The sequence below is a fragment of the Acanthopagrus latus genome, chromosome 9 (assembly GCF_904848185.1).
Source record: "Acanthopagrus latus isolate v.2019 chromosome 9, fAcaLat1.1, whole genome shotgun sequence".
In the NCBI taxonomy this organism is placed as follows: domain Eukaryota; kingdom Metazoa; phylum Chordata; class Actinopteri; order Spariformes; family Sparidae; genus Acanthopagrus; species Acanthopagrus latus.
In genome coordinates this window covers 5,081,902-5,099,571 of record NC_051047.1, presented here as the reverse complement: position 1 = coordinate 5,099,571, position 17,670 = coordinate 5,081,902, and the positions used below count along the sequence as shown (strand labels likewise).

General features: G+C 43.7%; 1 protein-coding gene across 2 annotated transcripts in view; it reads right to left on the bottom strand.

Moving 5' to 3' along the window:
- man1a2 (mannosidase, alpha, class 1A, member 2) overlaps positions 1-4,273 on the bottom strand; it is a 133,533-nt gene extending 129,260 nt beyond the window's left edge. The window contains exons 1-2 of one of the 2 annotated variants that reach the window (XM_037109377.1): positions 3,531-4,273; positions 1,489-2,014 (exon numbers count right to left, since the gene is read on the bottom strand). In XM_037109377.1, coding sequence (XP_036965272.1) covers positions 1,489-1,802 — 314 coding nt within the window. In that variant the 5' untranslated portion in view covers positions 1,803-2,014; positions 3,531-4,273. The other variant, XM_037109378.1, reaches the window with a different exon arrangement.
- Between the last annotated feature and the right edge of the window lie 13,397 nt (positions 4,274-17,670).

Genomic DNA, 17,670 nt, shown 5'->3' with positions numbered 1-17,670 from the left:
TGAGCGTAGCAAGTGTCACCTTTCCTGTATGTCTGTGCCTCGGGCTCAAGCTGAGCCTCTCCTCTCGACACCCACCGTGACGGCACTTGTGTCACTGTTGGAGCAGACCAGCGCCAAGATGAAGATATTGTTTCGTAATGTACATGCCACTGGAAAGAGGGCAAGACCGCTCTCTGACTTTGAGTGGATGTGCAAGTAAATGAAAACTTTGCTTGTGTGAAATTAGTGTCACTATCATATGTAACCTGTTAGGAAGCACAAGTTTAACGTATGTTTGTTTTAAAATGAGAATGCAATCCCACAATAGCATTTAAATTTTCCACTTAAGTATCATTTGTATCATAATGGAAATGAACATTTCATAATCAATGACCACCTTTTACAATTATTTTACTGAGAACATTCACTGATTTTCTGCTGTGTATAAAGTAATGCTACATACAGAAAATTAGAGAAGTAACAGCTTTATTGAATAAAATGATTATAAGTTAATTTTTAATGAAATAACTTTTGCAGTTTGGATGAAAAGAAAAGACTGACTGAAAAGCAGGCCAAAGAGTTCATGCACCACACTGCAGAGGTGGAGAGGAACAACATCAGACAGAATCTGAAAAACACCAAATTTCTTTCCATCATGTCAGATGGCTCCACAGACAGTTCTGTGAAAGAATGTACTGTGCAAAGAAGAGGGTGATGACTGTGGTTGAAAGTGAGGAGTCTGATGAGGAGGATGTACATTTAATAACTGAGCATCCAATTTTCTGTTCAGGGCATAACATTCTCAGGAGCCATGCCTAATTTCAGACATTGAACAGTTGATAGATAGATTTTCTTGATTTAACTCCTGTTGATCGCAAACGCATTCATCAATATATTAAAAATAATTATGCTTCAACTTTGCTCTGGCCTCGTCTTTAAGTTTGTATTCAACATAATACTTTATTTCAATGAAATGTATGGAAATTAATGTATACGTAAAACAAAAAGGCAATTTATTATTTTAGCAGGTAAAAAAAATATGCTTGGCTGGTGGATTTTTTCATCTACCAGTGCAATTGGCTGGTGAGTCAAAAAGTTAATTTCGGACCCAGCTACAGGAAACAACAACCTTCCAGCTAGTAACCTACCCCCCAACACTAACCTGATCGCTAACCTTTTGCTGGGATTCAATCGTTTTAATGCCAGAGCTCGCCTCCCCATGTGCAAAAGAACTTCCCCATGACACTATTTTGCAGGGGCACCATCACTGCACTCGAGTTTAGTGCTGCCCAAGACAGTGACTGTTTAAAGAAACTCAGAAAAGCCAGAGAGTTTCTCCCCCGCCGCACCAGAATGATAATAGGAGCAGCCAGACTTTTCACCAGCGCTGACACAGCTCTATGGAGATAGGTCTGTAAATGCAAGATTACTGTACACCTGCTTCCATGCCTTCAGGAAATATCAGTGTGTGATGCAACTTGAGAAACCTGTCATGCTGTTGGTCCTCACCTGTGTCTGTGCTCATCATGTCCTCCCTGTCCATGTATGACCACCTGTCCAGAGGCGTGCTTCCCCTCTTTGGGCGAGTCAATATGAGGGATGAGCACGTCCTCCAAGCCCAGGTCAAAGCGCTTGTGCTTGGAATTGTCCGGGAGAAAGAAGAAGGCCCCGAAGCATAAGGTGATGAAGGCACTGAGAATAAGGAGGAGGATGAACTTCTCGGAGAGCCTCAACGTGGCCCTGTGGTGCGGGAAAGAGGAGGCGCCCGGCGACAGAGTGGGTATCCTGCGGCCCGACAGTGGCAGGAGAGCCGGTGTCGTCATGTTGCGACTGTAGAAATGTAGTTTGCGTGGGGGAGGAGTCAGGAGGGCGGGTGGGGGTAGGTTAACAGGTGCCACAGATGTTGTTGTAGCAGCATGCACTAGGTGGTCCACTTTATTATCTCATCCCTGCATTGATAAGTCCAGAAACCAGAAAGGGCCGAGGTCCCTCAGTGAAGGAGTGGCTGGTCTGCAGGAAAACGGTCATGACGATCCTGAAAAAAAAAAGAGGACATCACAGGCAAAAAGTTAGAAGAGTTGGCATCTAACTGGAGTCATAGAATCTCTTTAACAGTGTAGTCGCCACCATTTTAAAAAAAAAAATGTGCTCCCTTCACTTCAACCATCCTACCTCACCACCCTCTGTAATCTGCTGATTCCCTTTCTATTATTTTCTTTAGTGGTCATCTCTCCACCTTGGCAGCATGCTGCACGTAACCAATCGTATCATCTCTCTGACAGCCCTGAATTGAGCTGAACAGAGCCAAATTATGATCAAATGCGTGGCGACCCCTCTAGAAGCGGATATGTCCTATATCAAGCGATGGAGCTGAAATCCTACAGTAATGAGCAATCCTATCACATGCTTTGGTGAATTCAACAACATGCCTTCTCAGAAATAAATACCTCTGAGTCTCTCTCTCACACTCACACACACACACAGCTGATCTTTTAGCCAAGAGAAAAATATGACTAACATATTCCCCAGAAGGTATCAAGAGACTGTGCACTATCTGTGAGACCATCACCACACAGCTGCCCTCCTGCGCATACTGGCGTCTCTGATTAACATGGCAGAGTGAACACCAGCTTTCTGTTTCTACTGTGCGATTACGTTGCAGTGCCGGGTAACTCTCTGTCGGGCATAACATCGCAATGAAGTGACAAACACCGACGGAGATGAAGAGCAAGATCGAGCCACATACAAATCCTCCTGCCGTTCGTATCCATCGGAGTCGACTGGAATGATAATTCACAGTTGTGCGGCGATCAACAGGGGCAGGACGTGCAAACTCAATACAACACTGAATGTACGCATCCTGTGCTGCATCGCATCCCAACTTCAATGATCAGCAAACACTCATGTGGTTGTGTGTTAAAAGGCACCGGCTTTAACACCCCCCCCCCCCCCCCCCCCCCCGTTAAGAAGATGTGGAGCAAACGTTTGATTCCGCAACCGCTCCAAGCGTTTATGTGAAGGATGGATGGAAATCAAGCGACTTGCCCCTTTAAACACAAACACAGACAGCCGTATTAATGCCCGATGGATCGAGCCAGCTAACGTTGACACAATCGTTTCATCCGAGCCGATTTATGTCATCCAGTTGCTTTCCATCCATTCCGTATAGAGCTTACGACGTCTCGGCGTGTCCTCGCAGAATACCAAGTTCATTCCTGACAGTGCCAGTCTGTGTGAGCTCATTAGCCGATACGAAATGCTAGCTAACGAGCGGCTAACTTGTCGAGCTAACACTGGCTAGCAGAAGAAAAAAAACGAACAGCGGAGAATAATCAGCTACGCAATGCTCAGTTAGAAACACGAACAGGACATGAAAGTATTCCGACATACGCGTTTGGGCTCGCTGACATTTTAGCTATCCTCGGGTGGCAAACACTGAGCTCTGAAAGCCCGCTGAGGCGCTAGCTATTTGGATGGGCTGCTGCCGCTAGCTAGCTGATTATCCACTGACAGAGGCAGTGTCTTGTGTGGACGCTGTGCTGCATCACCACCTTTCTCATTTGCTCGGTGAAAATCGATGCCAGTCAGGATTCCCGGTCCGCCGTTTGGAAGAAGTCGCTGTAGCAGGTGTCCTCGTGTCCATGAATGCAACACTGTCGCAGCCAGCTCCGGGTCCACAGTCGGCTCAGAGTCACATACCGTTATAGCTCCGCGGACGCAGGGAGGATGTTGATGACTGGCCGCTCTGTCGGACTGCAGCGACGGACTGACAGACTGAGCCGCTGCCGCTCCTGCTACTGCTGCTGCTGCCGCTGCTCGGCGATCCAGCATCAACTACTCAGCCTGCCCGAGTTAGGGACCGTCTGACAATTTGGTCAGGCAGAATCACTGTCTAGTCTAACAGGATTTAGAACAAGGCAGCTGGTAAAATGTCACATCCCCAACGACTGCTGTGGGACAAACGGTAACCTACTTCCCCCTGAATTAACGATAGGAGGCCTAATTTGCAGCGCCGGATTACAGCTCAGCTGATGCATAATCATTTCACTTGCTCAATAAATGTAGGCCTGCCACCTAGAACACTGAAAGTGTTTTAGTCATGGATCAAGGATTGAGATATCAGTAAAAGTACCCAGTTCCCGTCATTCTGGATTTAATTTCATTAGCAGCAATGTAAAAGCAGTAACTGTACAGCAGAGTGACCCCTGCCAGTATTACATGCCATAACATGGCTTTATACTGTATGTTGCTGATGTATTCAATGTTTTTCTGATATTATTGAACAATAAGTGTGCCAAAGTTATATATATATATATATATATATATATATATATATATATATATATATATATATATATATATATATATATATATATATATATATATATATATATATATGCTTAGTCAATGAACAGAAAACCTGAAACCCAACAATTCTGAGGGGTACTGTGTCGTTTTCAAACTCAGAATTGCAGAATTGTAACAATTACAATATTATTAACTTAAGTCAGAAATGTGTATTTACATAACTGAATAAACAGTTGGGTATGAGTATTATTCAAGTCTGTAATTTTACACAAAGTGAAGTATCCATTACATTATGCAGTCTACTTAGTTAGTTAATCTACTACTTACTTAGTGTAACTGAGTACCGAGAACGATTTGGTTTACTATCAAACCCTTCATCTGTGTTTTTGCAGCCAGTCAGTCTGTCCGATCATAAACGAGGAAATGAAAACCCTGATATGAAGACGAAAAACACAAAACTTTGCAGCCAGCTCAGGTTTGGAGAGGTGATCATGACTACTGAGCAGAACACAGCAGGAGTCCATTTACTGAATCCATGGAGAAACAGAAACTCCTTTGATTGAACTTCTGCTATTAAAAATGTAATAACCATCAACAGTAAAAAAAAAAGAAAAAGAAACATTTAAAAAAGTTATTTAATAGAGAATACTTTTATAAGGTATAATATTACTTTTACTGAGGTGTTATTTTAATATCAGTAGTTTTTCTTGTGATTGAGTGATATGTCAGTAATGTAACTGTACTTTTCAGTACTCTTACTGCCACTGCCTGCATTAACATATAACACTTGTTTATATATGTCACGGAGCGACTCTGATGAAGCCTCAAGTGGAAAGCGTAGTTCACTCCTTATTGTTTTTAATGTGACTGTTAATAAAATAGTGTCAGTTGTGTCCTGGTGTGCACTGGAATATGGATATCAATAGCAATTCAATTTAATCCAATATAAAGACCAACAGTTTGGAAGAAAGTGGTAAGCCAAGGACTATCAGTGACAACAGTCTGTTTGCTTCAACCTGCATTGTTCTCCTTTCTGTAACAAATGGTGAAATCATTTGTCAAAGATTCACATTTGCTGGTTTAGGATGATTTACTGTATGTGATCACATCTGAGCAAACACACACCGGAGAAAAGATTCATCGTCTGGTTCTTTTGTCCTTGAAGGCCACTGTGGGTAAATTATGGGGGGCCAGTTTGCAGATCTTGTTAATGAGGTTCCTATAAAGCAAACAGACACATACCTGCAATAACAGCATTTCCTTTGCATGGATTCTCTGTAAACAAATCATTCTGTTGCTGTCTTTGAGCTACTAAGTATCTCTCAGCCGCAGCCTCTTACTTACCTGAGTGATGTTATGGGACATTCACCTGCCAGTTCTTTTTAAACTTGGTCTCTTCCGAGTCCTCCAACATCATGAAAGTGCAATATTGAATAACTATAAAGTTGCAATGGAATGACATTTTCAAGAGGAACCTCAGTAAATGATGTTCAGTGCAGTTTCCTTCATGGTTAAAGAGCGCGGGCTCACCTTTGCATACGAGAAACACTGAGGATCTAACCACCATGCTTAAATGGAGGTCAGTCATCACATCTCAAAATAAATATAATCATTTTAACACAAAATAACAATCAGACAAAAAACTGGAAGTCTTAAGAAAGAGAGACGTCAAAGAGAAAAATCCAGCTTGTCCTAGTTGTGATTTGGCAGCTATGTGCAGCGCCACACTGCTATAATTACTACACTGCCTGGATCTATGCATCATAAGTGGTTGATGCACAAACTTGAATAATCTTATCAAACACACTCTACTTTATCAAATGCAGTGTGAGCTGTGCTGCCAGGGAGGACACACTTAGTCATATTGGTCCCCTGGTGCACGGAGAGAACTTTCTTTGGCCCTCACAACATGCGCTCCGTCTTCTTCCTCAGCAGAGAGAGACACTGTGCAGCATGAGACAGGTGTCGCTTTGCTTTCAAGAGCGTTTTCTTCAATCTCAGCGCAGGTTTTTACCTTCACCCTTGCCAAAAACACACTCTTAGCCAAGAGCTCGCTCTGTGCTCTCCACAAGCGAAGGCTGTAATTTGTCAGAAGCCTCAGCGATGACACCTCTCCTGTGGCTGAATAAGTTGGCTTTCCCGCGGTGTGATTTGGGTGAGGGCCACAAACCTGGCCGAACCACAAACTCTCAAAGACATGCCACCGACAAAAGTGGCCATGATTTGCTCCACCGTGTCGAGTGAGAGAGCACTGAACTTCACTCTCTCTCTCTGGTGGAGCAAGAGTGGAGTACAACGTGACTGCATAAACTAAAACCCACTGTTTAAGCATAAATACATATTATGTGGAAATGGATGAGAGGGTCTGTGGGCCTGAATGAACTGTGGTAGCACCACTGATGTCAGCTTTGAACAGTTTTCAGAGGGACTGTTTCTTTGGTAGAAAGTGATTATTATGAAACAGGACTCACAGTGAGGCCTTTGGATTATCCAGAGTGGCCGGGGAGCTGTTAGCGGTAGGACGTGTTGCCGCTGAGTTTACTCAGCCATAATATCATCGCAGCTCTGGAAACGGCGGTGTTAGTCAGTTTACCACCTCAGTCTAGACCAGGGGTGTCCAAACCTTTTCCATCGGTGGCCAGAACTGAAAATGGTCGGCAATGGGCCAAGAGCAAATAATGTTATGATGCAAAACTGCTACTAGAATCCAAAGTACTGGCTTCCTGCACTAAGTGTCACTTTGCCTGCTGTGCATGTAAAAGGCACAAACAGTTATTAATATTATTCATGTTTTAAAAAAAACTCCAATTTAAATTATTTACATTTATTGTCACTAGAAACAACTTTTTGGCCACGTCAAACAATATAGCGGGACAAATCTGGCCCGTGAGCTCCACTTTGTGCAGCCCTGGTCTGGACTGTAATATCCTAACAATTATTCAATGCATTGAAATTCTGTACAGATAATCAAATATGAAAGGATGGATGAATCCTACTGACATCTTACAGATACAGACAGCCATGAGCATGAGCCATAACAACACTGGTGCCAGTGAGCAGCCAGTAGCATGCTAACACACTAAACCTGAGCATTACCCTGTCAGCATTGTCATTGTGAACCTGTTAGCATGCTGTTGTTAGCATCTAGCTCAAAGGACTGCTGTGCCCAGGTTCGGTCCTGTTACAGAGCAGCATGGCTGTAGTCTCATGCACCATCTTTACACCAAAGCTAGCTTCAATATGGAAAAACCCACTGAAAGAGGCAGCTGAATCCTTTCACATTGCCTGTAAACAAGTTTGCCTTTCTGTGTGTGTGTGTGTGTGTGTGTGTGTGTGTGTATGTCACATATACCATCACAAACCAGGCAGAAAAAAGGGAACAGCAGAAAGCACTGGATCACACACCTGATCAGACTACTTCCAGAGGACATTCAATCTGTTATTAAAAAGTTTTAATCAATAGCATTCTGAATTAGACAATCCGTTTTTTCCAAAGCTTGTGATTGAAGTGGCTCAGGAGTGAGACATCTCGCTTCGTTTTGCGTCCCATTTTGCTTTCCTGTCTCTCTTCAGATATGAAGATGTGCTCGTAAGTGTTTTATAATCAAAATGTGGGATGATGTATCGTATGTCGTAGTCACAAAATGCGTAACTATCCTCAGCCTGTGGTAACCACACACCTTAATTTCAGGCATTTGACTGAAAACCAATTTAAAAAACCCACATAGACTTTGAGGCGAGGGAAGGGGATGTGCTAAAATGCTAACTGATTTCTGTGTTTTAGGACTCATTACTACACCGTTCTATTTCAGTCTCTCTTTCAAACTCAGCGCAGACTGAACAATGTGTGAGCGCTGCTTTAACAGATGGACAGAAAAGTACCAACAAGTCAATGTCCTTAACTTCAACACGCATCATAGCCTCGGGCTGACAAAGGGCGAAAACTGGATCTCCTATCCAGGTGTTGTGTTTCCATCACAGCTGATGGGAGCAAACACCCGTCACTGCTGGAGACACATAAAGTGCCAGAGTGAATGCTGATTGTACACATTCACATTACAAAGAGAAGCCAGATGTTGGCAGGTGTCGGTGGGGTTTTTTTGTCCAGTGCTAGAGCCCATTGTTTACTGCAGCACCTCTATTCAGCCTTCTGTCTGAACGCTCAGGTGTGACATCACAACCTTACTGAAGTCCTGAAGGCTGTTTTTAAGCTTTAAGTTTAAAATGGCAAATGAGGCAGTAACCATTTGTTTCCATGTTATGGAAGTAAAAAACTTGAAATTCAAAAGTGCATGAAAAAAACAACAACAATGTTTTCACCAGTAGATGATAAAAATAGATAGATAGATAGATAGATAGATAGATAGATAGATAGATAGATAGATAGATAGATAGATAGATAGATAGACAGATAGACAGATAGATAGATAGATAGATAGATAGACAGATAGATAGATAGATAGATAGATACATAGATAGACTTCCCCAGCAGCATGTTAGAAAAGGAGGAGAGTGGTTCTGCTCCCTTTGTCTTTCACTGTGAATGCTCCACATTGAAGCAGAGCAGTTAGTCTGCACTGTGACACTGCCTGCCCACATACCAAAGTGAGCTTTTCCCTGACAGGTAATCTATCCATGTGCAAAGTTCAACCATAAAAACAGTCCCAGCGTTTTGCTGAGTGTGGAGACAGTCGGCCGCGGAGTCCATCAGCTGGTCCTTGAGCTGCCACGGGCCGCAGCCTCGCTCTCAGGAGCAACAACAGGGCCACCGGGACGACTGATTTACAGGACATCCCTCACTGAGTGAATTAGTGGCAGAGCTGCGGCGCGCAGTGTCGTAATCATGTGAAGTCCTCCCTTTGGAGAGGCATCACCATGAGTCACCCTCCCCGCTCAGCGGCGAGGGCCAGGTTTGGGTTTGACGCCAGGGCCGGTGTGGGTGTAGCAGGGAGACACACAAAAAAGCCAAAAAGAGCTGAGCAGACACAAAAGGGCTGACAGTTTCCAAATCACGGCCAAGTCGCAGAGACGGAGGGTGTGTGGTAGCGAGAGGAGGGAGGGTGTCCTTTGCTTCGATGCATCTTTGATTATCATTGTCAGAGGGGTGGACTGCTGGACGGCAAAGGATTTATCACACGTTTCACACCCACAACGAACAGTGCCGCAAAGACAAAACGATCATTATTTGCGGAAGGGAGGAAGAATAAGCAAAAAAAAAAAATGTCCGCAGGAGGCTTTGGAATGACATGAGATGCTGCGTTCCAGCTGCTAAACTCAACCGAAAGCCGCCTGTCCTTCAGCTCCCGCCTTGACAGGGAGAACTGGTGAATTATGGCAGCTTCTGTGAATGATGCGCTGCACCAGAGCACCTGAGGGAACCTGTATGTCAGGGCTCAGGCAAGGTCAACCGCGACCTCTGGCTCAGGTGGACAGCAGCATGTGCATGTCTGTCTGTCTATACAGCAAATGTGTGTCTGAATCTGAAGTGTCAATCCCACGCTCTGGTGGCGATAACTGCATATAGCGCTGAGAAGGGGCTCTGTGACACACTCTGGATTTTTGACATTCCAGTTAATGGCGCGACGCGGCGTCTTCCAACACTGCAAAGAACGATGATCATGAGTCCCTGCAGGGACCGTGGCATGATGGGAAGATAAACCGAGCTCTGTCCACATTGGCAGTGTAAAGCACATCTTCTTTAGTGTATGGATACTTAACCTGTCTAACAAATGGTACCAGCAGATGGTGAGCCCATCTCAGGAACGGTAGAAACACAATGTCATACCAAACCTGCAGGCAAGTTACAACAATTTTAGGCCTAAACATATAATATAAAACATTTCTGCATTTAAGATAGTATTTGTCAGAAAAGTCGATCATTGAGACACATTCCAAACCCCGCTAAAACGATCGCGTCGGACCCACAATCCTAATGACCCACAATCAGTATTTGACAAGTTGGGAATGAGACTCAAATATCAACTTTTCTTACAAATAGCACCTTTAGAATGTCTTAAAACAACTGAACTTTTGTTATATATGTTGTTGCATTAGCATAAACGTTTCCAACACTGTTTAAACCCAGAAAAATACGTAATTCGGTTGACTGTTGAGTGAGGCAGGGACTCAGTGACATGACTGTACAGAACGTGAAAGGCTCTAAAACATAACCTGGTCTGTGAGCATGGTGATCTGAATCATGTTGGACAGATTTCCATCAGCAGCGTTGGGTGGGCGACTTGGACTTTGACCACTCAAACACAATAACTCATGACGTCTTCATATTCGTATGACTGAACTTATTTAGAATTGAAAGGTAGCTCCAAAGTTATAGGGGGGAAGAAGAAGCGCTTAATATCTGTTCCGTTTGAATGAATTGTGTTTTATGATGAGTTCAAGCTGAGTTAAGCTCGTGTTAGTTCAGTGAGAGAGAAACTTGAGCTCAGAAGATGTACAGTTGTGTTGTTCTGTTTAGTCAGGATGATAGATGTAAGAAAAACAATAATTGCTTTGCTTTATTTGTATCTTTATTTTTTTCACTTTTTAGGTTAAGCGGCAAACTTTAAGTGAAACTCTTGCCAAAATGCAGCCAAGGCTTACAGCAGTGTGTAAAAGCATAATTTCGATGAAAGAGGCATTTTTAAGATTTACTGTATTTTCATTTTCAGGTCAAAGTCATTTTCAATGGGAGTGCTTTTACGCTAGCATCAAAACCACTATTTTCAAAACACTAAGAAGGCTCGACACAACATCACCAGGGTCTCTACACATGAACACCAGCATTGAGTTTACAAGTTGTTTTTTGAACATCTCACGTTAGCAGATGTTTGTTCTGCTAGCCGCCGTCCTGCCAGTGAGAAGTGTTGATTTCCGAACGCAACATAACCTGGAGGACAGTTAAGGTGGACCGCTCCTAAAGCTTAGTTCCATATAAATGTTGTTTTGTCGTTAGCGAAAAACAATATTGACCTTGAAGTTGAAAAAGGAGCCTCATATAAAAAATAATACTAAAATCAAAAGCCGGAAAAGTCACGAGAGATATTGCATAGATAGTTGTTGCCGGAAGACTCCACTGAATGCTAACTTCGGTCAGCATCTGTAACACAGAACACAGATGTCTCGAAAATAACGTCAACACCGTCGTTTCGTCGTATCATTTTTCACGCCTTGTGCTTCAGCTTGTGCACAAGCCCTTTTAATTGTTTCTTAAATGTTTGGGGAGACTTCACTGTGGTTGAAATTCAAGCTCAGAAGTCTGTAAAAATGATCACTGTATAAATAGAATTGATATAAATATACAGCGTGTCAACATTAGCTCGATAAAAAGGTAAAAAACAAAAAATTAAAAATGAGCTCACAGCTCCAGAAAGACAATGTCTCAAGTAATATTCAGAGATGCAGCAACTACAAATTGCAAACTCCTCAAATGCAATCAATGAAGACTGGACAAGACAAAGAAACCCTTCAGTGTCCCTCCAGTGCACCTCACACTGGAACAGGGAAGCATTTCACATACATGACCATGTTTAGAAGAAGCAAAATGAATTTGAAAAGCTCTGCCATAGTGTGAGCGTGTAGCCTCTTCACTTTCTCCAGTGCCGCACAGGCTCGACCCTACAGTTCCATTTTTAATATGAAGTAGTAGGCCGTATGCACCATCACTTTATTATTATTTCATAATAAGAGCAGCAGTGCGATGACTCAGAAGAGAGAAGATGATATCCAGTTCAAGAAGACAGGACGGCAGGCTGTCTCTCATTACAATCAGAGTATCCAAGCATCATTTTGCTTTGATTTTGGTTGAAAGTCTTGCTAAAAACGCCCGTGCCGCTACTTTGTCATGTCAGGAAAGAAGTGCAACATGGAATCGGTCAGTAACACAGGTGTCTTCTTCCAATAAAGCTCCGCATTGTATTTATAGGTATTTGATCTGGTATTGATCGGATGCCAGCTCCTCATCACACTGGGCTCGTCTCTCTGCCTTGTCACTGTGCGTTGTGTTGTTCAGGCCCTTTAAAGCGTCTCTGGCCTGCAGCCGTCCTCCGACTCTGCATCCTGTTTGTGCAGCTCTGAGAGCGCGTGATCAATCATTCCTGCTGATCCAGACCTCTATTGGAAAACGATACATAACCATTTGAAAACACATCCTCGTCCATAACATCTTCATTCAATATCTTTAGAATATAGAGGGTCCGGCTTGAGATAAGGTTATCATGCTGTCAGTGATTTACGGCTCTAAAGGCTGGCACAGGTGGGATGACAAATTACAGCCCATCTCCTTCGTCTGAGTAGAGTTCTGTTTGCTTGCACTTTTTGGAGTTGTTTTTTATCGCAACTCACTGAGTTTCACTTTCCATGCGATGAAATATTCACACTCACATTATTTTGCACACGCTCCATAATTATTGCTGTGGCGACGAGTCAATAAGTTTTGTGTCATTTTTTTTTTTTTTCTCAGAGAAATGTGGAGGAAAGCTTCTCTTACATTAAAAAAGATGTGACATGAAACAACTAACCTCTGAGTTTAACTTATCCAAGACAAGGAGTCATGACGCAGCTGCAGCGGCTAAGTAGCGACGGTGCTCATTTAGAGAACAGCGACGTTACAGGGATTTGTTTTTTTATCAAAGCGTGAATAATGTTGCCGTTCATTAAAATGACGACATGAAAGGAGCGTCGGCGGCAATACTCTCGCTGTAACATTCAGAACGGTGCCGGTTTTAGTTTGAGATTCTTTGCTTTTTCAACCCTCCGGATATGTTTCCGACTGCTCGGGTCTGGCACCTCGAATGCTGTTAAAAGCTCCGTGGCTCGGGACAAAGGCGTATGGTGGCTGTTAGCTTCAACACTGTGAAACTAGGTCAGTGCCACTCAGGCTGAGTCAGTGCCACATTTTAGAAAAGCTTTGTAAAAACCCCTTCACCTGTACCAAATGGTATCTTTATGCCTTATTGCTAAAGCGGTTTGACGCTGCTCGTAGCTTGTTTTGTGTGAATCATTTATATGAGACTGTGGACTGATTGATTGTCTTGTATTGTGTGTTTTATAGCATTGTATGTTTTGTGTAATTGTGAGGCACTTTGTCGATGGGTTTGAACCTTGCTGAAGAAATTAGTTCACATTACGCCATCGCGTCCTTGCCTCCGTGCTGATGGAAAGCAGGGTGAGGACCTGTTTTAAAACATTAAAGCAGCATCGACTGTAAAACAAATATAAAAAGGCTTCCTGGAAGTCCAGAGATCCCGAGTCAGTTTGAAAAGCGTCACTTGCACCCTTTTTCAGCTGAAACCCGCTCTGTGGCTGGGTGGGTCAAACTCACCAGCTCGGGTGTAAATAAGATCTTTTCAAATCAATTTGGGACGCCAGTGCTTCTGGAGACATGGCGCATGAGGCTAAGTAGAAAATAACTCAGTATTAATTTTGGGGTGAACTGCTCCTTTAAGACTTTAACTCCATAGAAGAGATGATTGTAGAACATCAAGAATTTACACTCATGGCCAAGGTGAAGGTTGTTTCTGAGGCTGCATCTGTTGGGCTGTTGTATGTTTTCAGCAGCTTTATGGAGGAGACGCTTTATCTAAAGTTTTAGATGTGCTCCTGTTTTCCTGGGTCGCATGTCCTAGTCGCGCAGGAGTGCTCGTCGTCTCAGAAAGGCTCTTTAATGATTTCAATGTAGCTGTAATCGTTTTAAAAAATGGTGGATGTCCAATTTAAAAACCAACCAAATCGTCCTCATATCGCTCCATCGGCAGCGTGTCTGTGATCTCGGACGGCAGTATCTCCGAGCAAACAAGCTTCATTGGCTTTTAACAAGTCCGCTGGCTTCCAGTGGGAGCTGGTTAGGCCCCATTTAGAGCCCAGTAAGTATATTAGTGTTGTGACTGTGTCCTAACCTCTCTGCCTATAATCAGGTTACAGTGTTCAACCTCAATGACCCGCAGCCTGTCAGCCTCCGATGATCACACACACACACACACACACACATGCATGTACACACACACACACAAGGTCTCTCAGACTCACACACTGCTGCCTCTCTGATGTTAGCAGCATCTCTGTGTGAGCAGTGCTGAGGCCTGGGCCACAGAGCAGCAGCAGGATGGCCTTTTGTCAGCGCCTCATTGTCTTTGGTGAGCTGGTCTCAAGTGACGGTGTGTTTTGCTTCATTTGTTACATAACTGGCTCTGGTTACTAGATTCTGTGACGCCTATGAATTATTGACAGCACACTAATTTTAACAAATCAAGATGAATTATTCACAACTTCACACACACACACAGGGACTCTCCAGCGGGGAGCTCACTGACACTGTGTTCATATTCGAGGAGCGGCTTTTGCCACAGTGCATTTCAGATGACCTTCAATGTACAGTGTGTGTGTGTGTGTGTGTGTGTGTGTGTCTTGATGACAGAAGCCAGTGTCACTCTTGCAGCCCAGAGATAAAGTGTCTCTCACAGAAGGATGCCAGGTGCTGTCACAACATTGGATTTTAGGAGGCGTGATGCTGTGGTAGGTTCCCCGTGCCTCTGTCATCCACTCAGTCCTCTGTAGGCACTGTATCTTCATCCCATTTTGGTAGTTAAAGGGCAACTCCACCAGTTTAACACAGTGTGTGTTTCCAGATCTTGGGGAGCGCTGCTGCACGTGTGAATGAAGCAGTGCGAGGGCCTTTGTGGCTCCAGAGGAGGCTGCAGTGACCTCCAGCGACGTTACTCAGTGGTTAAGTTGCATTGTTGGTAATCTAAATCTGAAAAGCAGCGCACTGGTCTCGCATTGCGCTTCTATAACACTGTTGGACTCATTATGGGAGGTTTGAAAAATAAATCAAATCAATACAGCAGAATCAGAGATATCACATTTTATTATTCTGCACATTCTTCTTCCTTTTCTAAACCTGGTGCCTACATTACCCACAATGCAACTTGGACTGTAAGTGACATCACTGGATGCAATTTATAAGATTACATGCAGTTAGCTACCGCTTAAGGACTTTTTTTTGTTATTTTATAATGCTGTGGTTTTCATAAGAATCAGCTGAAGCGTGAACACACACCAGCTGGTGTCAATCTGTAATCAGTGAGGTCATCAACAAGGTAAAGGAACACCTGACACCTGACCTACTTTGTAGAACAAAAAATCTAAACAGAGAGAGAAAAAAAACACAGTCATCACGTTACATGTTCTGACACTAGAAGACATGTCACAGCTCAGTGACTCCAGGCCTAAATAAAGGAAAATTTAACCCAGTGTGAAACTCTTGAAATGATGTCGGTCCCAGCATCGTGAGCAGCATGTCCAATCATGACTTCAGTTGTGCTTTTTCAACAAAAGAAAATAACTTTTCTTTCACTCCGAAAAAAAGTTACTGAAAGCGTCAGTGGCCTCCTTCAGAGCAGCAGAGCAGATCTTCTTTACCTGAACTCTAACTGTCCCACAGCTCAGCAGCAACAACAAGTGAACATAAATCCTGCATGACAACATGTGCGTCTCTTTTACTACTCCTGTAAGTCAGTGCAATTTAAAGCATGTGTATTTGACTTTCAGACCTGAAATATTCAAAATCATCCGTAAATCAAAGTGTCCGACACCCTCATGAATTCACGACACGTGTCGAGCTGCTGTCCTGTTGGTTTCAGTGCATGTCTGTTTTCTAGATTGTATTTAGCTTTTTTTTCCCCCCCAGTCTTCTGTTTTCTTCTCGAGCCTGAGTTTCCCTCCACACCGGTCTAGAGATTAATCAGCCCAGCCCTGTTACCTGAGCTCACACCTGCACTGCATCTCCCTCATTAGCACTTCCCTCCCTCCAGTGTGTTTTCAGCCTCTTCCCTGTTTCCAGTGATTTTCCGTTCATTTCTCTCACCTGTGTTTTCTCTGCCTCAGTCCACCTGCACCTCACCCCCCATCTTTAGTTTAGTTTGCATTTTAGATCAGTCCAACAGACGACAAGTAATATTTGCTTTTTATCTCATTTTTGAAAAGGGCAGCGTACACTGCACACGAGTCAGCTGAATGGCAGTTCCTTCACCTGATGTTGTTGTGCATCCCAGAATAAATGAAAAATGATACAACATGTAGAACAGCAGAGCACAGTTGCTTTTTTGAGTCTCATTAACAACTCGTCAAATGCTGACATTTAGGGATTGTAGGTCGCGCTGGCATCTGATGTGTCAGGAACAAGACTGGGATGACTTTTCTTACATCTTACAACATTGTGATAAAAACTTGTATAATACAGTTCAAGAGCATGACAGGGCAGAAACCATTTTCAGACGATACAGGCGGATAAAAGCAGCATCAGTGAGTGAAAACGAACTTAAGCGAATGCTATGATGGTGACTGTCAGCCTGCGGTTTTTGGGATTGAGCTGTCCCACGTAGCTGCATCTGAGCAGCGCATGGTAGATGATGCTCTACATGATTATCTGCAGTAGCATGATTATGGTGATTATTTAAATGAAATGTTGTCACACTCTTTGTGTCGTCGCTCTGCTTCCTGCTGGCTGCCTGTCGGGATGATCAGAGCTCCCTCTGCACCTGAACTTTCCCCCTAACTCTTTCTGCGGAACAGGAAGCATAAAAAGTGCCAAATGTGAAAGATTAAGCACGAGGAAAGATGTCTCTCGTCGGTGAGACAATATTGTATCGTGATCGTTGGTTCTCTCAATTACAAGGTACATTAGCTGAGAGCTCAATGGCGGGTGAAGGAGGTTTATGAGGTCTGGCATGAGTCCTTCTCCCTGGGGTTCACAGCCGCGGTGAGCATCCTGCCATTTGCAGTGCACTGTCATTGTTCAAATTAGTGTGTGTGTGTGTGTTAGCAGGCTCAGTTCCTACTGGACTGACTTCACTGAAAGAAGGGAGAGAGTGGGGGGAAGTGAGAAATCAATGAAAAAAAAGGCAGGTTTGAACCCCTCCATCATCTTTAACCCACACCTGCCTGCACCTAATGGAAGTGTTGTGAGCGTGTGTGTGTGTGTGTGTGTGTCTCTAATTCCCGGATGCAACCCCTCTCCTCCCAAGTTCACCGCCGTCCGAATGGTCTCATCAGCTAATCGCTCATTTCTAATTTGCTGTAAGTGAACAATTGCTGCGTGTGATTAAGCCGTGTCACCGCCGACTCTGCCGACGCAACTTCCTCTGCGATGGGATTCCAGCGGAACAGGTCCCCATTCATCAAACATTCATATTAAGAGAGTCAATCTTAAACCGCTTAAGACATTTTTCATGATAATGCAGTATTCATCAGGAGCCTCTTACAAGGAGTGGCTGCGGTAAAGGCGGCTTTTGAGAGCGCTGATTATGAATGATTTGTAGGGACAAGCTGGGAAAAGTTAATGTCACAGGCAGAGGGACATGATCAGGATAGTGCAGGAGGAGCAGGGAG